The sequence below is a fragment of the Phaseolus vulgaris genome, chromosome 7 (genome assembly GCF_000499845.2).
Source record: "Phaseolus vulgaris cultivar G19833 chromosome 7, P. vulgaris v2.0, whole genome shotgun sequence".
Taxonomy (NCBI): domain Eukaryota; kingdom Viridiplantae; phylum Streptophyta; class Magnoliopsida; order Fabales; family Fabaceae; genus Phaseolus; species Phaseolus vulgaris.
In genome coordinates, this window is record NC_023753.2 from 22,333,250 (window position 1) to 22,357,920 (window position 24,671).

General features: G+C 32.8%; 2 protein-coding genes across 2 annotated transcripts; one reads left to right on the forward strand and one right to left on the reverse strand.

Annotated features, from left to right (window-relative positions):
- Positions 1 to 1,566: 1,566 nt before the first annotated feature.
- Positions 1,567 to 2,652, forward strand: LOC137829267 (protein ALP1-like). Its single transcript, XM_068636067.1, has 4 exons — positions 1,567 to 1,682; positions 1,778 to 1,865; positions 1,955 to 2,180; positions 2,285 to 2,652. Exons 1-4 carry the CDS (start codon positions 1,567 to 1,569, stop codon positions 2,650 to 2,652), a joined length of 798 nt encoding a protein of 265 aa, XP_068492168.1.
- A 16,189-nt stretch (positions 2,653 to 18,841) lies between these two features.
- Positions 18,842 to 21,965, reverse strand: LOC137828457 (monocopper oxidase-like protein SKU5). Its single transcript, XM_068635046.1, has 9 exons — positions 21,810 to 21,965; positions 21,613 to 21,722; positions 21,137 to 21,407; positions 20,843 to 20,963; positions 20,394 to 20,754; positions 19,811 to 20,179; positions 19,414 to 19,670; positions 19,188 to 19,293; positions 18,842 to 19,067 (listed from the first exon to the last, which is right to left on the reverse strand). Exons 1-9 carry the CDS (start codon positions 21,963 to 21,965, stop codon positions 19,010 to 19,012), a joined length of 1,809 nt encoding a protein of 602 aa, XP_068491147.1. The 3' UTR covers positions 18,842 to 19,009.
- Between the last annotated feature and the right edge of the window lie 2,706 nt (positions 21,966 to 24,671).

A 24,671-nucleotide genomic window follows, 5' to 3' on the forward strand; every position in this document is an offset into this window, starting at 1 on the left:
TTTATTTTTAGATTTTACATAAATTATTAATGTTATAATTAAAAATATTATAAAAAATGTTGTAGTAATTAAAAAAAGTAGAAAAAGTTTAGAGAAGAAATTTGAATTTTTAATAATATGTGTAGATACTTATTAGTTTTTGAACATTTAACTATTTATAAGAAATATATTATTTTATTTAAAATTAATATTTTTACATAATGGAAAACGAAATTTTAAATGTTTAGGTTTTTCTGTTAGATTTGACATAAATTATTAATGTTATAATTAAAATGATTATAAAAAATGTTGTAGTAATTAAAAAAAGTGAAAAGTTTAGAGAAAAAAATTGAATTTTTAATAATATGTGTAAATAATTATTTTTTGAACATTTAACTGTTTATAAGAAATACATTATTTTATTTAAAATTAATATTTTTACAGAATGGAAAACGAAATTTTTAATGTTTAGGGTTTTTTTTATAGATTTTACATAAATTATTAATGTTATATTTAAAAAGATTATAAAAAATGTTGTAGTAATTAAAAAAGTGGAAAAAGTTTAGAAAAGAAATTTGAATTGTTAATAATATGTGTAGATACTTATTATATTTTGAACATTTAACGATTTATAAGAAATAGATTATTTTATTTAAAATTAATATTTTTATAGAATGGAAAACGAAATTTTTAATATTTAGGGTTTTTTTTAAATTTTACATAAATTATTAATGTTATAATTAAAAGGATTATAAAAAATGTTGTAGTAATTAAAAAAAGCACAAAAGTTTTAGAGAAGAAATTTGAATGTTTAATAATGTGTACATAGTTATTATTTTTTGAACATTTAACTGTTTATAAAATATATATTTATTTATTATAATGGAAATAGAAATTTTAATGTTTACGGATTTTCCTTTTACATTTTACATTTTACATGAATATTTGATATTTGAATATTTGTAAATATTTATTATTGTTATTATAGTTATTTAATTTTATGTAATTGTTAATTTTGTTTGTTTATATTTATTTGTTCTTTGATTAAATTATAATATTAAAAAATTGAATTTTTGTATATATTTATGTCATTTTTGTTATATTACAGAAATAAAATTATAGAGTCATTTATAATAAATTTTTTATTATAATTAATTAAAATTAGGTTTTAGGGTCACTGTATCGATGTAGTTTTACACCAAAACGGTAAACGCATTCGGTATGTTGTATTGACACTTACCTGTAATCATGGTCTTGGATGAAAGTTAAACATTACATGGATAACATTATCAATTTGACAAGGCATTATAACGAGGCAGAGATAGTACATTTTGAGGAAACGATTGCAATTATGACGATCTTGTTGCGATAAACATGAATTTAATTTCACAAATCCAACAACAAATTAAAAATAATACTGAAGGTGCATCAGTGATGATCTTTTGTATGATTGCTTTTGGATTGAATTTGTTACGCACGGTGCGTACTAGAAACAATATGAGTGAGTTCCAACCACAAAAAGAGCGTCGCAGACAAGAATTGATGCAGTACTTGATTCACACTGAACAATGTCATGATATTATCCACATGGGACCAAAAGCTTTCCTTCAATTATGTCAACAAATACGAGGAACTGGACTTGTTAAAGATGCATATCGATCAACCGTGGAAGAACAAGTTGCGAAATTTCTACAAATTATTGGGCATAATGTGAAGAATTGAAGTGTGTCATTTTTTTCCATCGGTTTGGAGAAACAATTTCCCGTCACTTTCATAATATTTTGAGTACAATTTTAAGGTTGGAGGGGGAATTCTTAATTCAACCAAATGGAACGGTTGTAGAACCGCACATCCTTAATAACAGTCGATTTTACCACTACTTTAAGGTTTGTTTATGAACACATTATTTTAAATTATATATAATGTTTTATTTATTTTGTGTTTAATTAAAGTTATGAAATTTGATTTACATTAGGATTGTTTAGGGGCCATAGATGAGACTTATGTACGTGTTAAGGTTGCACGTGTTGATGCATCTCGTTTTCGAGGGAGAAAAGATTGGCCAACCCAAAACATATTTGCAGGTTGTGACTTTGACATGAAGTTTACATATGTCCTGGGTGGTTGGGAAGGAACTGCCTCCGATTCAAGGATATTGAAAGATGCTTTGGTACGAGACAATCCTTTGGTTATTTCGGAAGGTTAGTTTTAGTGGATTGTGTGTGCAAAACAATAAATAGGTTATAATAGTATATACTAATGTAGTTTTCAATCTTTGTAGGAAAATACTATATTGGTGATGCAGGTTTTATGTTAAAACCAAATATAGTAACACCTTATCGCGGGGTTATATACCATTTGAAAGAATATTTGCGAAGAGGGTCACAAAATGCTAAAGAGTTGTTTAATCTTCGACATTCATCACTTAGAAATGTAATTGGGAGAACTTTTAGGGTGATAAAGAAACGATTTCCAACTATAGTCAGTGGGACTGAGCCATATTATGATGTTGATACTATGACAAAAATTGTTTTAGCTTGTTGTATTCTGCATATCGCGGGGTCAACAATTATGAGTCTTGTTGAACCAAGTGGTGTTCAAGTTTTGAAGAATCCAAATCCTTTGAAGGATGTTGAAGCCTGTACTATGTTTGATGTTGCTGTGCTGGTTTAAGCTTTGTTCTGGGGTATTTTATATGTTGTAATCCACCCTATGATTAAATCTAAAGCATTAGCATTCTCAATCTTTGTGAAAGTAAAATGTTTTCAAACTAAGTTAAAACAACTGATTGTTTTGTCGAAACAACCGATTGTTTATACTTAGGTGTTTTTGAGAAAAAGATTGAAAACTGTTTTGAATGGTTGAACTGTTAAGTACCAAAACAACCGATTGATTTGAGGAAACAACCGATTGTTTGTTTTGGGACCATAACAGAAAAACTGTTTTCTCTTTGACTGAGCTTTAAATGTTTTAACTGCTTACGCTCCAGTCATTAAATGCTTTGACCGATCTTTTAATGCAATTTAAGAGTTTGTTAAGATTTGATAACAAACTACATCTTTGAATAAATTCAGAAAAACAGATTTGACAATAAAGAATTTTTTGACAAAGTTTTTCTAAGAGTTTTTCAAAGTGCTGAGATTGCTAAGAGTTTGTGATTGATCAAAGTGTTGGAATAGGATTCTGCTTGTATTGATTTCAGATTATATTCTGTAACAAGTGTAATCCTTGTACTCTGTTAAACAATTCGTTTTTTGTGTTTGCTGAGATTGGCTGTGTGTTCTTGAGGTGTTCAAGATCAACAATCTTAGTGTTGGCCAAGGAGAGTGTGTTTCTTGAGGTGTTCAAGGTCATTTTCTTGGTTGTGGTGTAAGTGATCAAGTGGTGATTGCTTAGTGGATATCCTCAGGGTTTCTGAGAAGACTGGATGTAGCTTTGATTTGGAGTGAACCAGTATAAATAACTGTGTACAATCTCTCTATCTCTAACTCTTTAAATTCAGTTTATTTGTTGTTTGCTGGTATAAACAACCGATTGTTTGTACGAAACAACCGATTGTTTTTCTGGTACTATAGCTTTTGCTTGCTGTTTTGGCTAACTGAATTGATGAATCAATTGGTTCCTGAGATAAATTCATTCTATTTTGAAAATTTTGCGAAATCCCTCTTTAAACAATTCACATCCATCTAGTTTAAAGCCATCTTTTCTAACAAGTCTTTGATTGAAGAAGTAGACCATGAATTGTTACAAAAAGATGTACAACCTATCCCTACCCATGCTCGGGAGCATGATTATAGGCTATGGTGTCATATTATTGATACTATACCAAACAAAATGAGGCAAGATTATGTAAACAATTAATTTGATGACATAATATATTTTCTCCTTTATTCCAATGTTTGTCATCCTAACTTTATTTAAGTAAATTATATGGATTGCTGGAAGAATGTTGCACCAGATTCATCAGGTGGTTATCGAGAGTTGGCTAAGTGGATGACAGAGATGGACCTAATTATGCTAAATGCAATGATTGAAGAGGTACGTCGAGGATGCAGAATTGATGATAGTTGGACCACTCAAGGATATACTAACATTGTTATTGTTATGGCTCTACACGAGGCTGCATTATCGGCTATTAAGAAAAACCATGTAAAAAATCGTCAAAAAAGCCTGAAGGACAAGTGGGGGGAAGTGCATGATTTGTTCGATGGATTGAGTGGTTTCGCATGGAACCAGACCACCCTCTGTTTTGAAGCAGAGGACGAAGTTTGGAATGACTGGATCAAGGTACGATGATAAGTATATTTTACAACAAATAGATTTGACTGCACATTTGGTCATAATGTACTAATATATCACATCTATGTAGGCGTGTCAATCCCATTCGCCATTATAACCTAATGAAAATGACAGAGCCACCAGAAGTCGGGTCAGGACAACCCGTGACATCAATTCACCTCCTGACATAAGTAATTTCAGTGTCAACCTTGACGATAATAATATGGATTATATACCCGAGCAACCCAACTTTGAAGAGGCAGATGACAACGTCCCACGATCACTTGATTCTCATATTCAATCAAGTGACACTCATTCTGACACTCCCTCAAATACTCATTCTATGCCTTCTGCGGGCACAACCCCATCTCAAGGATCAAAAAGAAAAAGGCACACCATGGATGGAATTGATGAACATTTTGCTTTGTTGAATACAAATATCCAACTTTCGTCAATGAAGGATGGAAATTAGAATGCCTCTGAGTTGGTTGACATTGCTCGTGCACAAGCAACCGCAACACAAGATATAATTGCGGAAAATTAGATAAAAAAATGACTTATATGTTGAGCATGTACACCATCATCGTCACCATGCATCGTATCAGTACTTCGAGTCTGATATTTGGGTAATGCTTTTGGAGCATAACATTCAGGATGAACACGTCATGGATCAATGTTACGAGTTTTTATGTGAGCATCCAGGAAGAGTTAAGTAACTATTTGGGATGTCATACGAGCGTCGCAAGACAAAGTTGTTTGCATTTATGACTAGGCGTTGATTTCATATCTCTGCGTCCGCTTTACCTTCATGTCTTTCAATTACATGTTGTCCTTTTATTTCATTTGACTTGTGTAATTTTTGTGTGTATGTTTCTTATTGGACAATTATGATAAAAACTTGTAGTATTCTAGTTGAGGACTTTTAGTATTATGTTTTCATTGGACATGTAATATTTTCTTTATGAAGTTGTACTATTGTGTTTGATAACACCTTCTATTTTGTTTATCATATTATGTTAACTTTCGTTTACTTATAATTTAGTTTGATATTTGATGTCATGAACATTTTTTTATATATATCGTAGTAATTGCATTATACATGGCATCATCATCTCAGAAATGCCACAAAACCCATAAGGGTAAAAGTTATGCATTCTCCATTTTTTGCTACTCTAGGGTTTGAATTCTAAAACCTTTTGAATTTCCAAGGTTTATAACCTTTCCTTGGAATGAAACTTTCATATTATGACGACATGGTAAGATTATTTTATACGAATGTAAAGATCACACTATTGGTCACCTTGCCATTGAGATTTGTGGAAGGCATATACATATTAATCAATTGGATTGGATGAACATTGTCAATCTCAGATATGACAGTGTTAAGTTAACCCCTAGGACAATCCCCGAGGAAGTGAATTTTGATCAAGCACTAGCATTATCATCCATGATTCATGAAAATGTTCAAGGTAAAAATGTAAGAAATGTCGGTAGTCTAAAAATGAATGACTAACTATTACATTACACATGGGTGCATATCTTGTGCCCTCATGGCAACAACTTGACACAACTATTGAATGAACATATTTTCATGTTGTGGTTAATAAAAAATAATGTAATGATTAATTGGCCTCATTACATCATGCAACACATGATCAAATGTCGGGATAACAACATGCCTCTACAATATGAAATTTTAATAACACGGGTCTTGCAGGTGTATGGCTTCGAATTGTCAAATGTGCAAGCAATAATGCTAGGATGGAATCATTACTTTAGGAAAAAGAGTATGACCAAATTAAATATATTCCAGGTCAATGGTGTATGGCATTTTGGTAGGCCGCACCAGGAAAACGAAGGAGATGATGAAGAGAATAGGCACAAGAAGATGTTCAAGGTGGTCAACCTGAGCCCGCAATCATTAATCAAACCGAATTGTTAACCCAAATTTTGGCCGGAATAGAAAACATGAATACCCGGTTTGACAAGGTTGATCAAAGGATGGACCGAATTGAGGATACTCTAACTGACATTCGGCGTCATCAAGGTCATTGATTGTCTTATCATTATGTTATTATCATTATTATTTTTATTTCTATTTTTCATGTTGAACATTAATGAATTGTTATTGTTATTTTTGTCGTTGAACATTGACAAATTGTTATTTAATATTAAGTTTTTATGGTAGATTTCATGGTACTTATTTAGATAATGATATTATTTTCAATGCAACTTTTATAACATTTTTTTTTCTATTATGCATAAATCAAATTTGGGCTCCATGACCTAATACAGAAGTTCAAGAGCATTGGTTAAGTGGTCTTCAATGTTTGCATATCACAACACTTCGTCGTCTAGTTGTACCGGGTGTGGTGTGCAAAAACGTGGTACTTTTACCCATGCTACTGGGAGCACAAGTGCCTTTGTTTCTCCTATTTTTGATTGTGGAGAGTTTGATGTTTTGAGAACAACAATAGAAAAAAAATACTGGAAAACAATTTTGGGGTTGTCCCAAGTACAAGGTAAAATTTATTGAATTAGGTTTTATACAAACTTAAGAATGCTATTTTAAACTTATTGATTCTTCTATTTTATTCTTTTCTTCAAAACAGATTACAAGTGGCATGGTCCTAGACTGTATTTTTTCAAATGGTGCATTGAAGACGTTGCCGATGAAAAAGATGCAATTATTGTCAGACAACGGAGGCAGATATGTCTTCTAGAAAACCGTTTGAAGGTTTTCATAAGAAGGATTAAAATGTTATTAGTGGGGATGTGTTTTCTTTTTTCTAATTAACATTATTATGTTATTCATTTTTACATAATTTCAAAATTACAAACAAATTAACATGTCTTTATCTCTTTCTGGATCAAATGTAATGACTTTATATTATATATTTTGACAACTACTTAATATTCATGCTATGTTTTAAATATGCATTTACTTTTTAAAATATATTGATTTTGTTAATGATAATAATGAAAATCATTATTAATAAAATTTTTGTAAATATATATATATATATATATATATATATATCATAACATAATTTAAAGAATCATAAATAACATTAAAATTATCTAAATAAATTAACTCAAGTAACTAAATTAATAAAATTATACTTAAATTTAAAGTTATATTTAATTATTTCTTTGATTTTTACATTTTTTTCTTTTATTTATAAATGAAACTTTAAATTATTTTAATTAACTAAAATATGCAGAAAATTAATCATTAATTATTTTTTTATATACAAGGGTAAATTTGTACGCTTACAATTTACACTATTCAAAATAATATAAAATACTCTTACAACCATCACATTTCTCATGTATTTCAATAAATTTTCCTCACACATCCACTCTAAGATACCCCAATCCAAACAACCTCAACTTTCTTCACACTTTCTTCTCAAATCTTCACACTTCCACTCTCTCACACCTTCAACTTTCCACTGCCCCCCACACTCTAATCCAAAATAGCATTAATGGTGACTAGGGAATAAGTGGTAACCTCTGAAGACAAATGTAGTGACCTATGATAAATTTTATGAACAATGTGAGCTAAACTGCATTAGTACACTACTGATCTGAACCAAAATGAACCCCTACACTACTGATCCAATTTCATTCAAGCCACTAAATTTAGTGAGTTAAACTACACCAGTACATTGCTGGTCTGAGCCACTAAATTTAGTATGAGCAAAATGGCACCCATACACTATTGCTTATGATTATATTTTAAGGTTTTCATTTTCTTAATTATTTATAATATTTTTAATATGTCATTGTAAACTCCATATGACTTTCTTACTATACAGTCCAAAATGTAATTTTGGGATTTAGAAATACCTTATGCATTGTTATTTCTAAAATAAGTATTATACTAACAGTTTCCGAAATAAGGGAAAAAATAGTATTTCCTACAAAATATATTTTTTAGGGATAAATATGTACATTCATGTTACAAAAAATATTGAATGCGGTCACAAAACTTTCATACAATACAACCCACCCATTCCATGTGGGTTGTTGAATCAAGTGTAATCAAAAGCTTTGAAGAATCCAAATCCTAGTGTAGGCTGAAGTTGCTGCTGTGTTTAGAGTAGGATCTAGGTAGTTTATCTGTGTAATCCACTCTTTGTTGAATCTAAAGCTAAAGTGTTTTCAAATCTTTTAAGTTTAAACTGTTTTTCAAACTAAGGGAAAAACAACCTGTTGTTTTGTCGAAACAACCGATTGTTTTACTCTTAGGTGTTTTTGAAAAGGTTGAAAACTGTTTTGGTTGGTTGACTTGCTGTCAAACCAAAACAATCGATTGTTTCGTGCTTTCAATCGATTGTTTGTTTGAAAATCCGAACAAAATCTGTTTTGTTAGTTGAGTGTGCTTTAAATGCTTTTCAAACTAAATGTGCCCCTGTTTTAAATGCTTTGACCAATCTTTGAAAGCTATAAATAGTTTGTTTATGTTTTATAAAAAACAAGGAAAAAGAAAAACATATTTGAGTTTTTCAGAGATTGCTTTCAAGATTTGAACTTTCACTATTCAGCTTTAGTTTTCTTAAGAGAGAGTGGAATAGGATTATATCTGTATTGATTTCAGTTCATTCTGTAACAAGTGTAATTCGTTCTGAACACTTTGTAAATTCTGGTGTTGTAAACCAAGGAGTGTTGTGTGCTCTTGAGGTTGTCAAGATCAACATTCATGGTGTGTGCTGAGCCAAAGGAAGTGTGTTTCTTGAGGGGTTCAAGGTCACTTCTTTGGTAGTTTTGTGTGTAATCTGTATTTGATTGCGTAGTGGATTGCCCAGTGGATTTTGGGGACTGGATGTATCTCTTGGTTTAAGAGTAAACCAATATAAACTATTTGTGTATCTCTTTCTTCCCTTAAACTCATTTAAATTCAGTTGTTGTTGATTTGCTAGTATAAACAACAGATTGTTTCGAAGAAACAACTGATTGTTTTTCTGGTGCTTTGCTGTTTTGTGCTTTGTTTCTTGGCTAACTGAATTCCTAATCTGGTTTCTTGCAACGAATTTCATTCTAGCTGAAAAAGTTTTCGAAAACACCCTTTAAACAATTCACCCCCCTCTTGTTTAAGGCCATATATTCTAACAATTGGTATCAGAGCTTGGTACTTGAAAAATACTCAAGTTTGATCCTAAATTCCTTTTTCAATGGCTGAAAAACTACCTTTTGGAGAGGGTGCTTCAATTAACAGACCACCTCTACTATGTGGTTTGAATTATCAATTCTCGAAAGTTAGAATGAAAATCTTGTTGAATCTCTTGATAAAGGAATTTGGGATGAAATTGAAAATGGTCCTTTTATTCCCAAATTTGAAAAATATGGATCTTCCATTGAAAAACCTTGGTCCCAATGGACTGATTTTGAAAACAAGAAGGCCAAATTTGATTGTATTGCTAAGAACATTATAACATCTGCCTTGAATTCAGATGAATTTTTCAGGATTTCTCAATGCTCATCGACCAAGGAGATGTGGGACACTTTGGAGGTGACTCATGAAGGAACCAATGATGTGAAAAGAGCTAGAAAGCATACTCTAATTCAGGAATATGAAATGTTTAAAATGCTTAAGGGCGAGTCAATTGTTGAAGTACAAAAGAGGTTCACTCACATCATCAACCACCTTATGAGCCTTGGGAAAACCTTTGATAAAGAGGAACTTAACATCAAGATCCTCAAGTGTCTTGATAGATCTTGGCAACCTAAGGTGACAACAATTTGTGAATCAAAAGATTTGACATACGTGACAACGACCTCTTTGTTTGGTAAGCTTAGAGAACATGAGTTAGAAATGAATAGACTCAATGTTCAAGAAAGTGAAGACAAGCATGTGAGAAGCATTGCCTTGAAATCTGGCAAGCATAAAAACAAACAAGATTCAAGTGATGAAAGTGAAGAAGAGAACCACCTAAGAGTTTCACTTTAGGTCACCATATATTGTTACAGAGGTCACCACATGGCAAATAACAGGTACAAACTTTACATCGTTCATCACCCAAAAAATATTAAATAACATCAATCTTTAAAAAATAAATCAATAAAGAAAAAGTGTATTCTATAAATGTATGTGTGCAAGAATGTAGGGGTGGCAATGCGGGGCGGGCTATTTGAGCCGGCTCGCGACCCGCCACCAAAAATTGTGGGGCGGACTCACTAATCTAGCCTGCTGACCCGCTTTGGCCCGCCCCGCATAACCTGCAGCCCGCGCGGGCTAACACCGATGTGGGGCGGGGTGGGTTGGCCATTGGCCCGTGTAAATAAATAAATAATTATTTAATTTTTCAGTAAAAAAAACATACCCCATTCTTCCATTATTGTAATGTGGCCTTTATTTTATTTTATTGTAAAAAAATTGAATTTGATGTACTAAAAAAAGTAATGTTTATATTTAATCATCTAAAAGATTTAGTATTAAGAGTGACAATGGAATTAGTTTTAAGTAAAGTCTTATATTTAAAATTTGTTAGTAAAAAAATATATAAAGAAGAGTTTCAATAGGATAGTTAAAAAATTAGTCATCTTCATTAAAATATTTTATAGCAAAACTTTGATAAGATACTCTTATACATTTACACACATATATAGGAAAAAATAGATGTAAAGTAAACTTTAGTTATTTTTAATCAAGTCTTCTAGCAACTCTCATACTTGAATTTATATTTTTATCTTAACTAAATGAATTAAAACAAGGATAAAATTTTTATTTTTCAATAGTAGAAATAAGTATTTTTATAATTAATGGAATTTTAATTTTTGAAAACAAAAACTCTTATTAGGGTTGGACCGTAGGCCTGCGGCTTACTTGTTATGCGGGGTGGGCCAATGAAATGAGCCCACAATCCTAGCGCTGGGCGGGTCAAACGACGGTGAGCCAAACGTGGGGTGGGCCAGTCCGCATTGCCACTCCTACAAGAATTTCATTTTCGATCAGCACATGTTGTTCCATGGGGGTTACCACATGGCAAATAACAGACATAAACTTTACATTATTCATCATCCAACAAAAATTAAACGACATTAATCTTTAAAAATAAACCAATGAAAAAAATGTATTTTGTAAATGTGTGTGTGCAAGAATTTCACTTTGGGTCACCATATATTGTTACAGGGGTCTTCCCATGAAAAATAACAGGGACAAACTTTACATTATTCATCACACAAAAAATAAATTAAACAACATCAATCTTTCAAAAATAAACTAATGAAGGAAAAATGTATTGTCTTTGGTGAAACGAGCTATGTCACTTCCAATGTAATACCACCGCGTCACCCAACTGTAAGAAATTATGTAAATTAATTTTTATAAAGTGACTCACATGACTTAGAGTTTGGGCTTTGGGCCCAAATATGATTTAATAATAATAATAGAATAAAGGGTCCATTGGTTAACGTGAGAAATATATATATGATGATATACCTAATGAAAACTGACATCTGATGGAGATTGGGAACTAAAGGCTATAAGGTTCTGTCTCTGCAAATAATAGTTGTCTCACTATTAACCATCACGAAAGTGTGTGACAAGAACGGAATTGCTAAGAGATAGATTGTGACAAAGGAGATAAAGTAATTGCTCAAGTAGGATCACTCATGGATCAAGGTAAGTGCCTATTCCTTCTTGATTGTATGGATATATGTGAGAATCATGATATGATAAGATTTGTATGAGAATATTATTGTATGCGTTCATAATCATGTTTAATCATGTTTTAATTTACATGTGGTATCAGAGCCTCGTTGCTCATGTTGTGATTCTCCATTAATGCTTTTCCAAAATCAAAGAACCCTAATTTTAAAATATTCCCAATTTAATAACTCTAATTTTAAAATTAGGATTTATAGATTAAGGTTTGCATTCCTCTATAATAGATTTATAATTGTCCTAAACCATCAAAAATCAAAGAACCCTAATTTTAAAATTAGGGTTTATGGATTAAGGTTTCCATTAACATAACCCTAATCTTCCTGCACCCAACACCATTAACGGTGTTAAAAACCCTATGAACCTATTAGTGGGACCGCAAGCCTTCGCCGCTCCCGTGAACCTTGTTTGCACGGTGGCAGTGTTGTGATGGTGGTAGGAACCTTTCGGAAAGAAAGGCGTAAGGAAGATGATGATGTGGATTCAATTTCTGATTATGGAATTATAATATAATATAAATTAATGAAAAACATGAATTGTTTCTTCCTGCACTTTAGATTAAATTATAATATAATGTTGAATTCAATTTATGAATAGCAATGAATTCATTCCTGCACCTTATGTCATTCATTCATCTTATGTTATTTTATTTTTAATTCAATTACTGAAACTTATGAATTAATTTCCTTACCTCATTTATTTTATTAATGATTTCAATTAAAATTTTAATTAAAGTGAGGAATGGAAAATTATTTTTTTCCACTTTATGTATTAATTTTTAATGTAATTTAATTTGCATTAAATTAAATTTTAATTAAAGTTTTTAATTCAAATTTTATTATGTTATTATTATAATTAATTCAATTCGAATTATATTAAATTTTAATTAATTGATTGAAAGTGAGGAATGGAAAATTAATTTTTCCGCTTTATGTATTAATTTTTAATGATATAATTTTTGGAATTACTTGTATGATGAATCTGTAATCACCAAAGTGATCAAATCTTTATGTTTTATTTAATTCCAAATTATGGATGAATTTTATTTCAATTAATGATGTAATTTTTTGAATTATTTGTAGATAGATTTTTAATCGCCAAAGTGATCAAATCTTTATGTTTTATTTAATTCTAAATTATGGATGAAATTTTATTTCAATTAATGATATAAATTTTTGGAATTATTTGTATGATATATTTGTAATCACCAAAGTGATCAAATCTTTATGTTTTATTTAATTCTAAATTATGGATGAATTTTATTTCAATTAATGATATAATTTTTGGAATTATTTGTATGATAGATTTGTAATCACCAAAGTGATCAAATCTTTAGGTTTTATTTAATTCTAAATTATGGATGAATTTTATTTCAATTAATGATATAATTTATGGAGTTATTTGTATGATAGATTTGTTAATCACTAAAGTGATAAAATCTTTAAGTTTTATTTAATTTCAAATTACTGATAAATTTTATTTCAATTACCTATAGAATGGATGCTAAATTATTTAAATATGGGCAAATGAAAATTCATTATTATAAGACATTTTTTGGATCACCCAAAGGTTGATTAGTTGTCCTTATAATTAATGGATATGATTGTTGGTAGTGAGTATGTGTTATTAGTTTTGCTTGTATATCCAAAGATAACAAGTGTTTCTAGTTAATGCATATATCTTGCCAAATAAAGTTAATACTATTAGCTACATTATGTTTTCTGTATTAATGAATCTCCCAAAGGAGAACATTAGTATACATAGAATGTTTCCTGAATTTGTATTGTATATTTAGTTTATGACTCAAAGTATTAATGTTAAGCATGTGTGGATAAAGTATATGTTCCTGTAGCCTTACATTCGCAAGCTACGTTTGTTCCAGTCTTTAATGGTCTAAATTTTTCTGACTGGAGTGAAAAAGTCCAATTTCACTTAGGTGTATTGGATCTTGATTTGGCCATTCGAATCGAGAAACATGCTGCTATTACTGATGATAGTAGCAATGAGGATAAAGCTCATTTATAGGGCTTGGGAAAAGTCAAATAGACTTAGCCTGATGTTTATGCAAATGAGCATAACAAACAATATTAAGTATGCTCTTTCCAAAACCGAGAATGCAAAAGAATTTATGAAATTTGTGGAAGAGCGCTCCCAAAAGATGATAAAGTCTCTTGTTGAGACATTAATAAGTACATCAACCACCATGAATACTTATTATGTATGTTTCGAATCAAACTTAACTGAAGTTCCACATAATTCTTGGTGGATTGATTCTGGATGCACAACTCATGTTTCTAACATGATGCAAGGATTCATTTCAACCCGAACCATAAAGCCAAATGAAAAGTTTGTCTTCATGGGGAATAGAGAGAAGGTTCCAGTGGAAGTAGTCGGGACTTATCGTTTAATCTTCGACGCTGGATTTTATTTAGACTTGATGGATACTTTTTATATACCTAGTATATCTAGGAATTTAGTTTCATTGTCTCTTTTAAATTTGGGAATGGATGTTTCAGTGTATATCAGCGTACCTATTTGATTGGATCTGGTACTCTTTATGATGGATTATATAGATTGAATCTCGATAATCTATATGTTGAAACTCTTATGACCTCGCATCATAATGTTGACATTAAACATAGTTTAGTGAATGAATGTTCTGTTTTCTTGTGGCACAAACGTTTGGGACATATTTCCAAAGAAAGGATGGAAAGATTGGTAAAGAATGAAATACTTCCAAGTTTGGATTTTACTGTGAGTGTATGTGTGGATTGTATTAAAGGCAAACAAACAAAACACACAAAGAAGGGAGCCACAAGAAGTACTCAGCTTCTTGAAATTATACACACTGATATTTGTGGACCTTTTTATGTAAATTCTTTCAATAAAGAAAGGTATTTTATCACCTTTATTGATGATTTTTCACGTTATGGTTATGTCTATTTACTGCATGAAAAATCGCAAGCAGTAAATACCTTGGAAGTTTATATAAATGAAGTGGAAAGGCAATTAGACAGAAAGGTGAAAATTGTCAAGTCATATAGAGGTGGTGAATATTATGGAAAGTATGATGAAAGTTGACAACACCCTGGTCTGTTTGCTAAGTTCCTTGAGAGACGTGGTATTTGTGCTCAATACACAATGCCAGGTACACCACAATAAAATGGTGTTTCAGAAAGGCGTAATCAAACCTTAATGGATATGGTTAGGAGCATGTTAAGTAAGTCAACTGTACCTGTTTCATTGTGGATGTATGCTTTAAAAACTGCTATGTATTTGTTGAACAGGGTTCCTAGTAAGGCAGTTCAAAAGACACCTTTTGAATTGTGGACAGGAAGGAAACCCAGTTTGAGACACATGCATGTTTGGGGATGTCAGGCAGAAGTTAGAATATACAATCCGCAAGAACAGAAATTGGATGCAAGAACAATCAATGGATATTTCATTGGTTATCCAGCAAAGTCAAAAGGGTATATGTTTTAGTGTCCTACCCATAGCACAAGAATTTTTTAATATGGAAATGCACGGTTCATTGAAAATGGTGAAACCAGTGGGAGTGATACTTCACAAAATGTAGAGATTAAGGAACTTAGAGTACAAGTTCCTTTAACTAGTACCTCTACTTCAAGTATTGTTGTTCCTAATGTAGTTGAATCACTCAACGATGAAGAAGAACAACAAATTAATGATCATGAAGTTAACAATGAACCTGTAGTAGAACAACCACAAGAAATAGTATTAAGAAGATCTCAAAGAGAAAGAAAGTCTGTTATTTCGAATGATTATGTGGTTTATCTACAAGAGTCAAAAAATGACTTAGGTATTGATAATGATCCAGTTTCATTTTCAGACGCCATCAATGTTGATAATTCTGATAAGTGGTTAGATGCCATGAAAGATGAGCTTAAATCAATGGCACAAAATAATGTATGGGACCTTATAGAATTGCCAGAAGGATGCAAGAGAGTCGGGTGTAAATGGGTCTTTAAGACTAAACGTGACTCTCATGGCAATATCGAACGTTACAAGGCCTGACTTGTTGCCAAAGGTTTTACTCAAAAGGATGGCATTGATTATAAGAAAACATTTTCACCTGTTTCTAAGAAAGATTCCTTTAGAATTATCATGCCATTAGTAGCTCATTATGATCTTGAGTTGCATCAGATGGATGTCAAAACTTCCTTTCTGAATGGGGATTTAGAAGAGGATGTTTATATGGACCAACCAGTGGGGTTCATTGAAGAAGGAAAGGAACACATGGTGTGTAAACTTAAGAAATCAATATACAGGCTTAAACAGGCTTCTAGACAATGGTATCTTAAGTTCAATGATACTATTGTGTCCTTTGGATTTAAGGAAAACATCGTTGATCGGTGTATATATCTGAAGGTCAGTGGGAGCAAGTTTATATTTTTGATTCTGTATGTTGATGATATCTTGCTTGCAACTAATGATCTTGGTCTATTAAGTGAGACTAAGAAGTTTCTCTCTAATAACTTTGAGATTAAAGATATGGGTGAGGCATACTATGTGATAGGAATAGAAATATTCTGTGATAGATCACAAGGAATGTTAGGTTTATCTCAGAAAGCATATATTAATAAAGTTTTAGAGAGATTCAGAATGGATAAATGTTCAACATCTCCTGTTCCAATACAGAAAGGAGACAAATTTAGTCTCATGCAATGTCCAAAGAATGATTTGGAATGAAAACAGATGGAGAATATACCTTATGCATCTATTGTTGGGAGTTTAATGTATGCTCAAACTTGTACACGACCAGATATTAGTTTTGCAGTTGGTATGTTTGGTAGATACCAGAGTAATCCAGGATTGGATCATTGGAAAGCAGCAAAGAAAGTTTTAAGATACTTGCAAGAAACGAAGGATCACATGCTTACTTATAAAAGATCTGATCATCTTGAGGTGATTGGATATACAAATTCAGATTTTGTTGGCTGTGTGGATACACGAAAATCTACATTTGGTTATGTGTATCTTTTAGCCGGAGGAGCGATTTCATAGAAAAGTGCGAAGCAAACAGTCATTGTTGCATCCACCATGGAGGCTGAATTTGTGGCATGCTTTGAGGTCACAGTTCAAGCTAATTGGTTGCGGAATTTTGTTTCAAAACTTGGAATTGTTGATAGTATTGCCAAGCCGCTGAGAATTTATTGTGATAACTCCGCAGCTGTCTTCTTTTCTAAAAACGACAAGTATTCCAAAGGTGCTAAACATATGGAATTGAAATACTTTTCCGTTAAAGAAGAAGTTCAGAAACATAGAGTGTCAATAGAACATATTAACACTGATCTTATGATTGTTGAACCTTTAACAAAAAGGGTTACCGCCCAAAACCTTTACTGGTCATGTTGTAAATATGGGCATTATGTTTACTAGTGAATGATGAATGTTGTTATTAATGCTTATTTGACACTCTGATCTCATTGATAAATAAAGTTTCTGAAATTTATGTTTTCTACTTTATGTATATGCATGTAAATTATGTTGTGCAAAACAAATTATGTTGTTATTGATGAAAATAACATTATGTTTGAACCTATTATGGATTTCTCATTATAAAGTCATATAAAGGAGAAATGGTGATATAGTAGTACATGGAAGGAAATGTGTCCATTGAAATGACATGTAACCGTCATGACTCTTATTATTTCTGTATCCTTGATTTTGATTAATGATAGAACCAATTTATGTAAGGCTTTTTAAATGTGCATTTATGTAATTATTAAATCATGAAAGTATTATAACTCATATGAGTCAAGTGAGAGAATGTAAGAAATTAGGTAAATTAATTTCTATAAAGTGATTCACATGACTTAGAGTTTGGACTTTGGGCCCAAATATGATTTAATAATAATAATAGAATAAATGGCTCATTGGTTAAGGTGAGAAATATATATCTGATGATATACCTAATGAAAACTGACATCTGATGGAGATTGGGAACTAAAGGCTATAGGGTTCCATCCCTGCAAATAATAGTGGTCTCACGGTTAACCATCACGAAAGTATGTGACAAGAACGGAATTGCTAAGAGATAGATTGAGACAAAGGAGATAAAGTAATTGCTCAAGTAGGATCACTCATGGATCAAGGAGATAAAGCAATTGCTCAAGTAGGATCACTCATGGATCAAAGTAAGTGTCTATTCCTTCTTGATTGTATGATATATGTGAGAATCATGATATGATAAGATCTGTATGAGAATATTATTATATGCGTTCATAATCATGTTTAATCATGTTTTAATTTACACCAACCACGGTCAAAACAAATGGAAAACTACTTCTCACTTCAAAAACCCCGACAAACGAAGAACGAAACTCACATCGCAGATAAACCAAATCCACACCAATAGACAACATAGGAGAAAAAACAAACTTACACTACACAAGAAAATATTAACAATTACAAAAAGAAATTGAAAGAGAAAGAGTCGGAAAGAAAAGCTGGAAGAGAAAAAAAAGTTTGGAAGAGAAAAGTCAGAAGAAGAAAAGACTAGAATAAAAACGTAAACCAAAAAATTTAAAACATTTTCAAACAATTCCACCAAATTACTTGGATCCACAAACAATTAAAATTTATTGTTTTTTGCCACGTTGGCGCATCTACTTTTCAGTTGTACAAATATCGGGACTCACCATTTAAATAAAGATTCTACGAAGAATCAAGTCACTTGCTCCTACTGTTGTATGGTATGTTCAACATAATAATTGTTTTGACTGCCTAAAGTTATTTCTTTGGTGATGAGTTTGTTAAAAATTGCATAGTACCCAATAGGGACAGCCTTAGGTGTTCAACTCAAAACATGCATCATTTTCCATCATTCTATACATTAAGAAACTTGTCCACCAAAGTGTGGCCAAAAAATGGCACTGCAAATTGTAACCGCTTATATTTAAACTTATAAACAAGAACATGACTATAGTAATAAGGAACCAATACTGTTTTCTATTCATTTCATTCATGATTGACCAATCTAAAAAGGAAAAAAAGTTACAATAGGAATTGTATCCTTGTGCCGGTGTGCATATCTCCAATCTCCTTGCTGCACCGTCTTAATTAATGAAGACCAATATGGAAGAAACATACGACAGTGGTGATTATAGCAATCAGATACCTATTATTCCTATTGCAGAGAAGTTACAGAAAGAACACGCATTAGTTTATAACAAACAGCAACCAAAAAGTTTATTAGCATTTCGAATAAATGGTGTAACAACACAAACTGCGCTAATACCTTGTTTTGTGTAGATTACATGCCTTGGATGATGGAGCTTTTGGTGGTGGGGGCACTGAGGGAGAAGGGATTGGAGAAGGGGTTGGAGCAGGGGGTTGATACTTGCCTGTGAATATTGAAAGGTATCAATGCCATAATAGTCCATCTTTTCAAATCACCATTCAAAAAACAAAGTTGGTAAAGAAGGGTAAAAAATAGTAGAAAATAGGTTTGAACATGTACTGACCACATAGAAGGAGATTGGGTGGAGGAGGCTTCTCTTTGGCAGGGTTGGGATCAGGATCATAAACTCTCACATAGAGCTCTTCACCCAAATACCAGCTTTGCAAGTTCTGTGATCTCAGATTCCACATTCCTGGGTTGTCAGGGTACACATACACTGCACTCCACCCTCCAGGGTACACTTGTACGCTCGACCGACCAACAGGATCATACAGATTATAACTTGACCGTGATTCTCGACTCCATTCTCCTTCCCCCATTCTAAAAACAAGTATTTCTTATTTATCACATTCAACAAAATAATGCTCATGCTCATCTCACTGTCAAATGTTGCCATGCATACTTTTCTACATGAAACCTCATTTTATACTAAAACCCTTCAAAATGAAGCAGACACTTACCCGACCACAAAGAAGCTATATCCATCTAAATGCCAAGTATCAATGATGTCTAAATTGTTTTTTAGCACTATCTCCGTCCACCCTTTGTGCAATGCACTGGCAACGAAAACTCCACGCACGGCCTCAGCATTTGAACTGTTCTTAGAAAAAGCATCGAGTTCATATACTCCAGTTCCATTGGAAAAGTAATCAGCTAGCTTCAATGGAGTATCTGGGGTCAAGTAAGACACATTGTTGACAGTGTAGTGAGATAACCCATCAATAGTTGCTATAGACGCGTTTAGAATGAAAGTCTCTGATATTGTCACATTTGATACATTGAACGTTCCTTGAGGATTAGGCCTTGCAGCTCCAGTGGTCAGGTTCCACCTTCAATTCAAATAAACCCACAATGTGAATGCTTTAATATGTTCTAAACATTGACTCTAGGATCTTAGTTTTCATAACTGCTCAAAACTGTTCGGGGGCATTATTGATATTGCCAACATTCACATTATAGTATGGTGACAATAAGAAAGCAAACAAACAAACACAGGAAGTTTTAGGTACACTATACAGAGCACCATTTATGGCCTGCAATTACTTGATGGATTTTGCTTGGTTGATGGAGAATTGCACATCAAAGGGATCTGGACCACTTGGGAGAGAGCCCTTAGCTGGTGTGGTAGAGTTATTATAATGAAGCACAGCAACGCCAACGAGAGTGTTATTATTTGTGGCATTACTCATTTTAGGAGAGGCCACTACGTAGTAATCAGCAGCATCTTGATTTGCTGTGACAAGCACTGAATAGGATTGACCTACATGAACATCAAGAGACTCCAACTCTATTTGATTGACATAAGAACCTTCAGTTTCAACCAAAACCATTTGATGATTTTGAATCCTGAAATTGAAGCTCCAAGTTGTCCCTACGTTTGATATCCTAAGCAGATATGTTTTTCCTGAGACACATCATCATAAAGGAGTTAAGTCAATAGACAACATGATCATAAAGTGAGTCTCTAGCACTTTCTCTTATTCACTTCTTACCTTGTGTAACATTGATAGACTCATATGACACAGAAAAATTGTTCATATACGGTCCTTTGCCATTTATTAGCATCCAATCAGGAGGAAGAGCCCTACCCATATACAACCTGGACCTAATATCCTGGTCAAAATAATATTCAGAAATTGCAACAAACATAAATACAAAATAAGTAACTATAAATAAATTAAAGATCAGGAAATGAAGTAGCATTCCATGGAATTGCTAAAGGCATAATAATATCAATGTTTAAAAGTGAGTGTCGATGGTCAAAAGGCAAGGAAACAGCGAGTTACCTTGTAGCTGGTGCTGTACCAGTCTCCAATCAGAAGATCAAATTCTGTCTCTGGTTTTGGAAAAGGAACACTTATCACAGGTCGATTGTTGACTCGAATTGGACCAAACCCTCCACCAGCTTTAAGGAAATTGATGGAAGGAAAATAGGAGAATGTGCCAATCTGGTCTTTGGCTTGGAAATCATAAGTCCAATTCCAGCCAGGTGGAATGGGGCAGTTTGTGCCAGAAACACCATCTTGCCATGAATTTAACCTTTGGTGTATGCCATTCCTACACCAAAATGAAAATTCCATAAATTTAAACCATATCCTCCCTCCTAAAACTAATCAATACCAAAATAATCAAAATATATGAATCTTGGAAGTGGTCTTTAGCTGTGGCTTTCTAATGCCACTCCAAATAGTATAACTATTGATTATTTGTCAAGGCCATTAATATGACGAGATAAAGAAAGAGAAAAGTATTAATAACATACCATGTAAATAGCAAGGGATCATCTAAACCATTGAAAACATTGACATGAATATTATCATTTGTTGTTGCGTTTATAAGGGGTCCCGGGAACATGCCATTGATTGTTATTACCTGCCAAATATATGAGCAACAATATTAGTGAACAAGGAGTAAGACAAATAAAAAGATGAATAGGTGAAAGGTATTTATAATCCCCACTGGTTGATCAGTAGAAACAGGCTTCAAATTGAAATCAGTGGAAACGTGCCAATCAAGGAATATATCAGCAGCAGTGGCTGTTATGATCAAGAATGGTAGCACCAGAATTGCACATATAGAAAGTTTGAGCTGAGGAGCAACAAAACGTGCAGCCATTGAAATGCCACCACAGTGTCTTGCTTTGGATGTGACTATCATTGCCTCCTATCAGTTGGCTTTGAACAGTTTAAATAGCTTTGAACTTATCAACTGCTAAACATGAAAGGAAGAAAAGTCCAGAGAGGTTCCGTTAACTTCATATAGAACAGCCGGCCAATCAATGTCTATTCATAAGGAACTCAACACCCAAGCAATATAATGCAAAATAACAACAACGTGAGAGCAAAATCGAAACACAAACAATCAATTAAAAAATATAAAATTTTTGAATTACTAACAAAGCAACAAATTTTAATAAAAAATTATTGAAAATACACTAAATTAATAAGAAACTTAAAATTTAATAAAAATAAAGAGCTCATAACGTCTTTAGATGTTTTATTCTTATAATGATGACGTTTTAAGGATCTTGGTGTTAAAAGTGTTTTTTAAATAAAAATATCAATAGTTGTCTCAAAATTTCAATGAATAAAATAATTTTTTTTATAATTATATGAATAGTTTATCATAATTTAAAATATAGTTATACCTTTATAAATTAGTTGTCATGCCTTTTAGTTATCATGCCCTTAGTTATAACATAATTTTTATATTCAAAATTATTTATTTATGAGAATTTTTAATTATATAATACACATTTCCCATATGTATTATGTATTTTGCAAACTAAAATAACAGGGAACAAGTGTCTTTGAATATAAAAAAATATGTTTAACATTTACAATCAATAATTTTAATTGTTATATAAGTTTATTTTTAACTATTAAAAGTTTCTAATAAAAATAAATGAGATTTATTTTATTGTAAAATATCAAATATGAATTTTCATTTTCATTATGAATGAGACTATTTTGTTAATTTATTATTAAACAATATAGCTTCAATTTAGTAAACATCATAAGAAAATATAATTTTATTTGATTGAGCGCAAAGAACAAATCTCTTTGGTGATAAGATTTTTGTTCGGTTCTCTCTCCTCTGAAGAGTTTTGGTGTGGCTAGGGTTTGTGTGGGTCACTATTCATTCTCCAGCTTGGTGGTGGACAGTGGTGGTGCAGGGGTCGTGGGTGTTGGTCGGTGGCGACACGACTGGCTACCGAGATGTTGGTGGTGGCATAGGGGCTCTCTACATCTGCATTCAAGGTGCATTCTTTCCTTCAATTTCTTCTTGGAAATTCTATTGCACACAACCAAAATTTCCACCTTTTTCATGTAACGAGTTCTAATTTGTGGTAAAGTCACGATTTTTATCAACATTTGTGGTAAAGTCAAGATTTTTAGATGGTGCGTCCAGTGGGATGGTGGCGGCTGGTGTGGGCTGGTCGACAACTTGTTAGCCTTTGAAAATGGCGGAAGGCTCTATGAGTTTCCTCATCCCATAGGCTTGTTTGATGGATCGAGAAGTGTTCCCTAATAAGAAAGCGTCTGTTATGTCAGGTCAGAGGAAGACTTTTGTCAAACTTTGGGAAATACATTTGACATTCCTTTGTCCCAACTACCTACTCCTTGTATTAAGGGACACATGGTTGTTGTCCGGGTTAATGAGGCATATTACTTGGGTGGTCTTGAGGATTTCAAGACCCATTTACATGGTTGGATTATTCTATCTAAGGGGGATAAACCTCTCACACACCTTGATTTAACTAAAAAAGTTGCAGCTGGTGTGGAAGGCTCTTGGACCGTGGAAGGCCATTCCTTTTGGGAAGGGTTTCTATGAGTTTGAGTTCGCTTCTTTAGAAGACATGCGATGGGCCCTCAGGATGGGTTCATTGCAGTTATCTCCTGTTTTCTTGAGATTGTTTGCCTGGACAAAAGACTTTCTTTCAGCTATGATGAAGACTTGAGAGATAAAGCATCCCCTGACCAAGTCTAACCCTCTAGAAGGATGACCCGGAGCATGAAACAGGATCCAGGGCTAGGTTAGGGCCCACCACTGGCCAGTGCTTCAGAGCCCATCATTCCTCAGAGGATCACTAGGAGTAGAGTCCAAGCCATGGGAGCTGAGCACCAGCTAGTCTCTTTGTTTTAATTTTAGTAGAGTAGGGTCCATTTAGTATAATAGGGTGTGTATTTATCATTTTAACTTGTGCCTAGTCCATTAGGGTTAGAAGGTAGCCCTAGCTTCTAGAAGCTAGAATTAAGGGGTTGCATTGACCTAGGTCGCCCCTCTCATATCCCTTTTCTACCCCTCCCCTACCTTGCCCACCAAGGCACCCATTCCTATAAATAAGGTGCCTTGCCTCATGTATTTGCACTTGATTTTGAAGATGGTAAAGAAAATATGCTTGAGTGATTAGTGAGCTTTGTCTCCTAAATGAACCGGGGTCTTATCTTGAGTGTGTGAGCATTTCAAGTGGTGGCTCTTTCTCACTTATCTTGGAGTTTTCCACCCTCTAAGTGGCGTGTTCATCTTTCCCAATCTCCATAAGCTTTCTTCATCACATCTTTTCCATTCCTTTCCATTTCACCTTTTACTTTCTTCATTATGTTCTTGTTTGTATCTTTTTCCATTCGGTCATCTTCTTCATTCCTTGCTTCATTTTATGCTCTTTAATTTCCGCCCATGCATCATCCACACCATATTATTGTCTTTTTCTCTTTGCCCTTTTGAAGTGAACCTTCACACTTACTTAACCACTTGGTTAAGTTCGTGTCTAGTGGGAATCTTCTTAGGGTTCTCACCTTAAATTGCTAAATCAAAAAT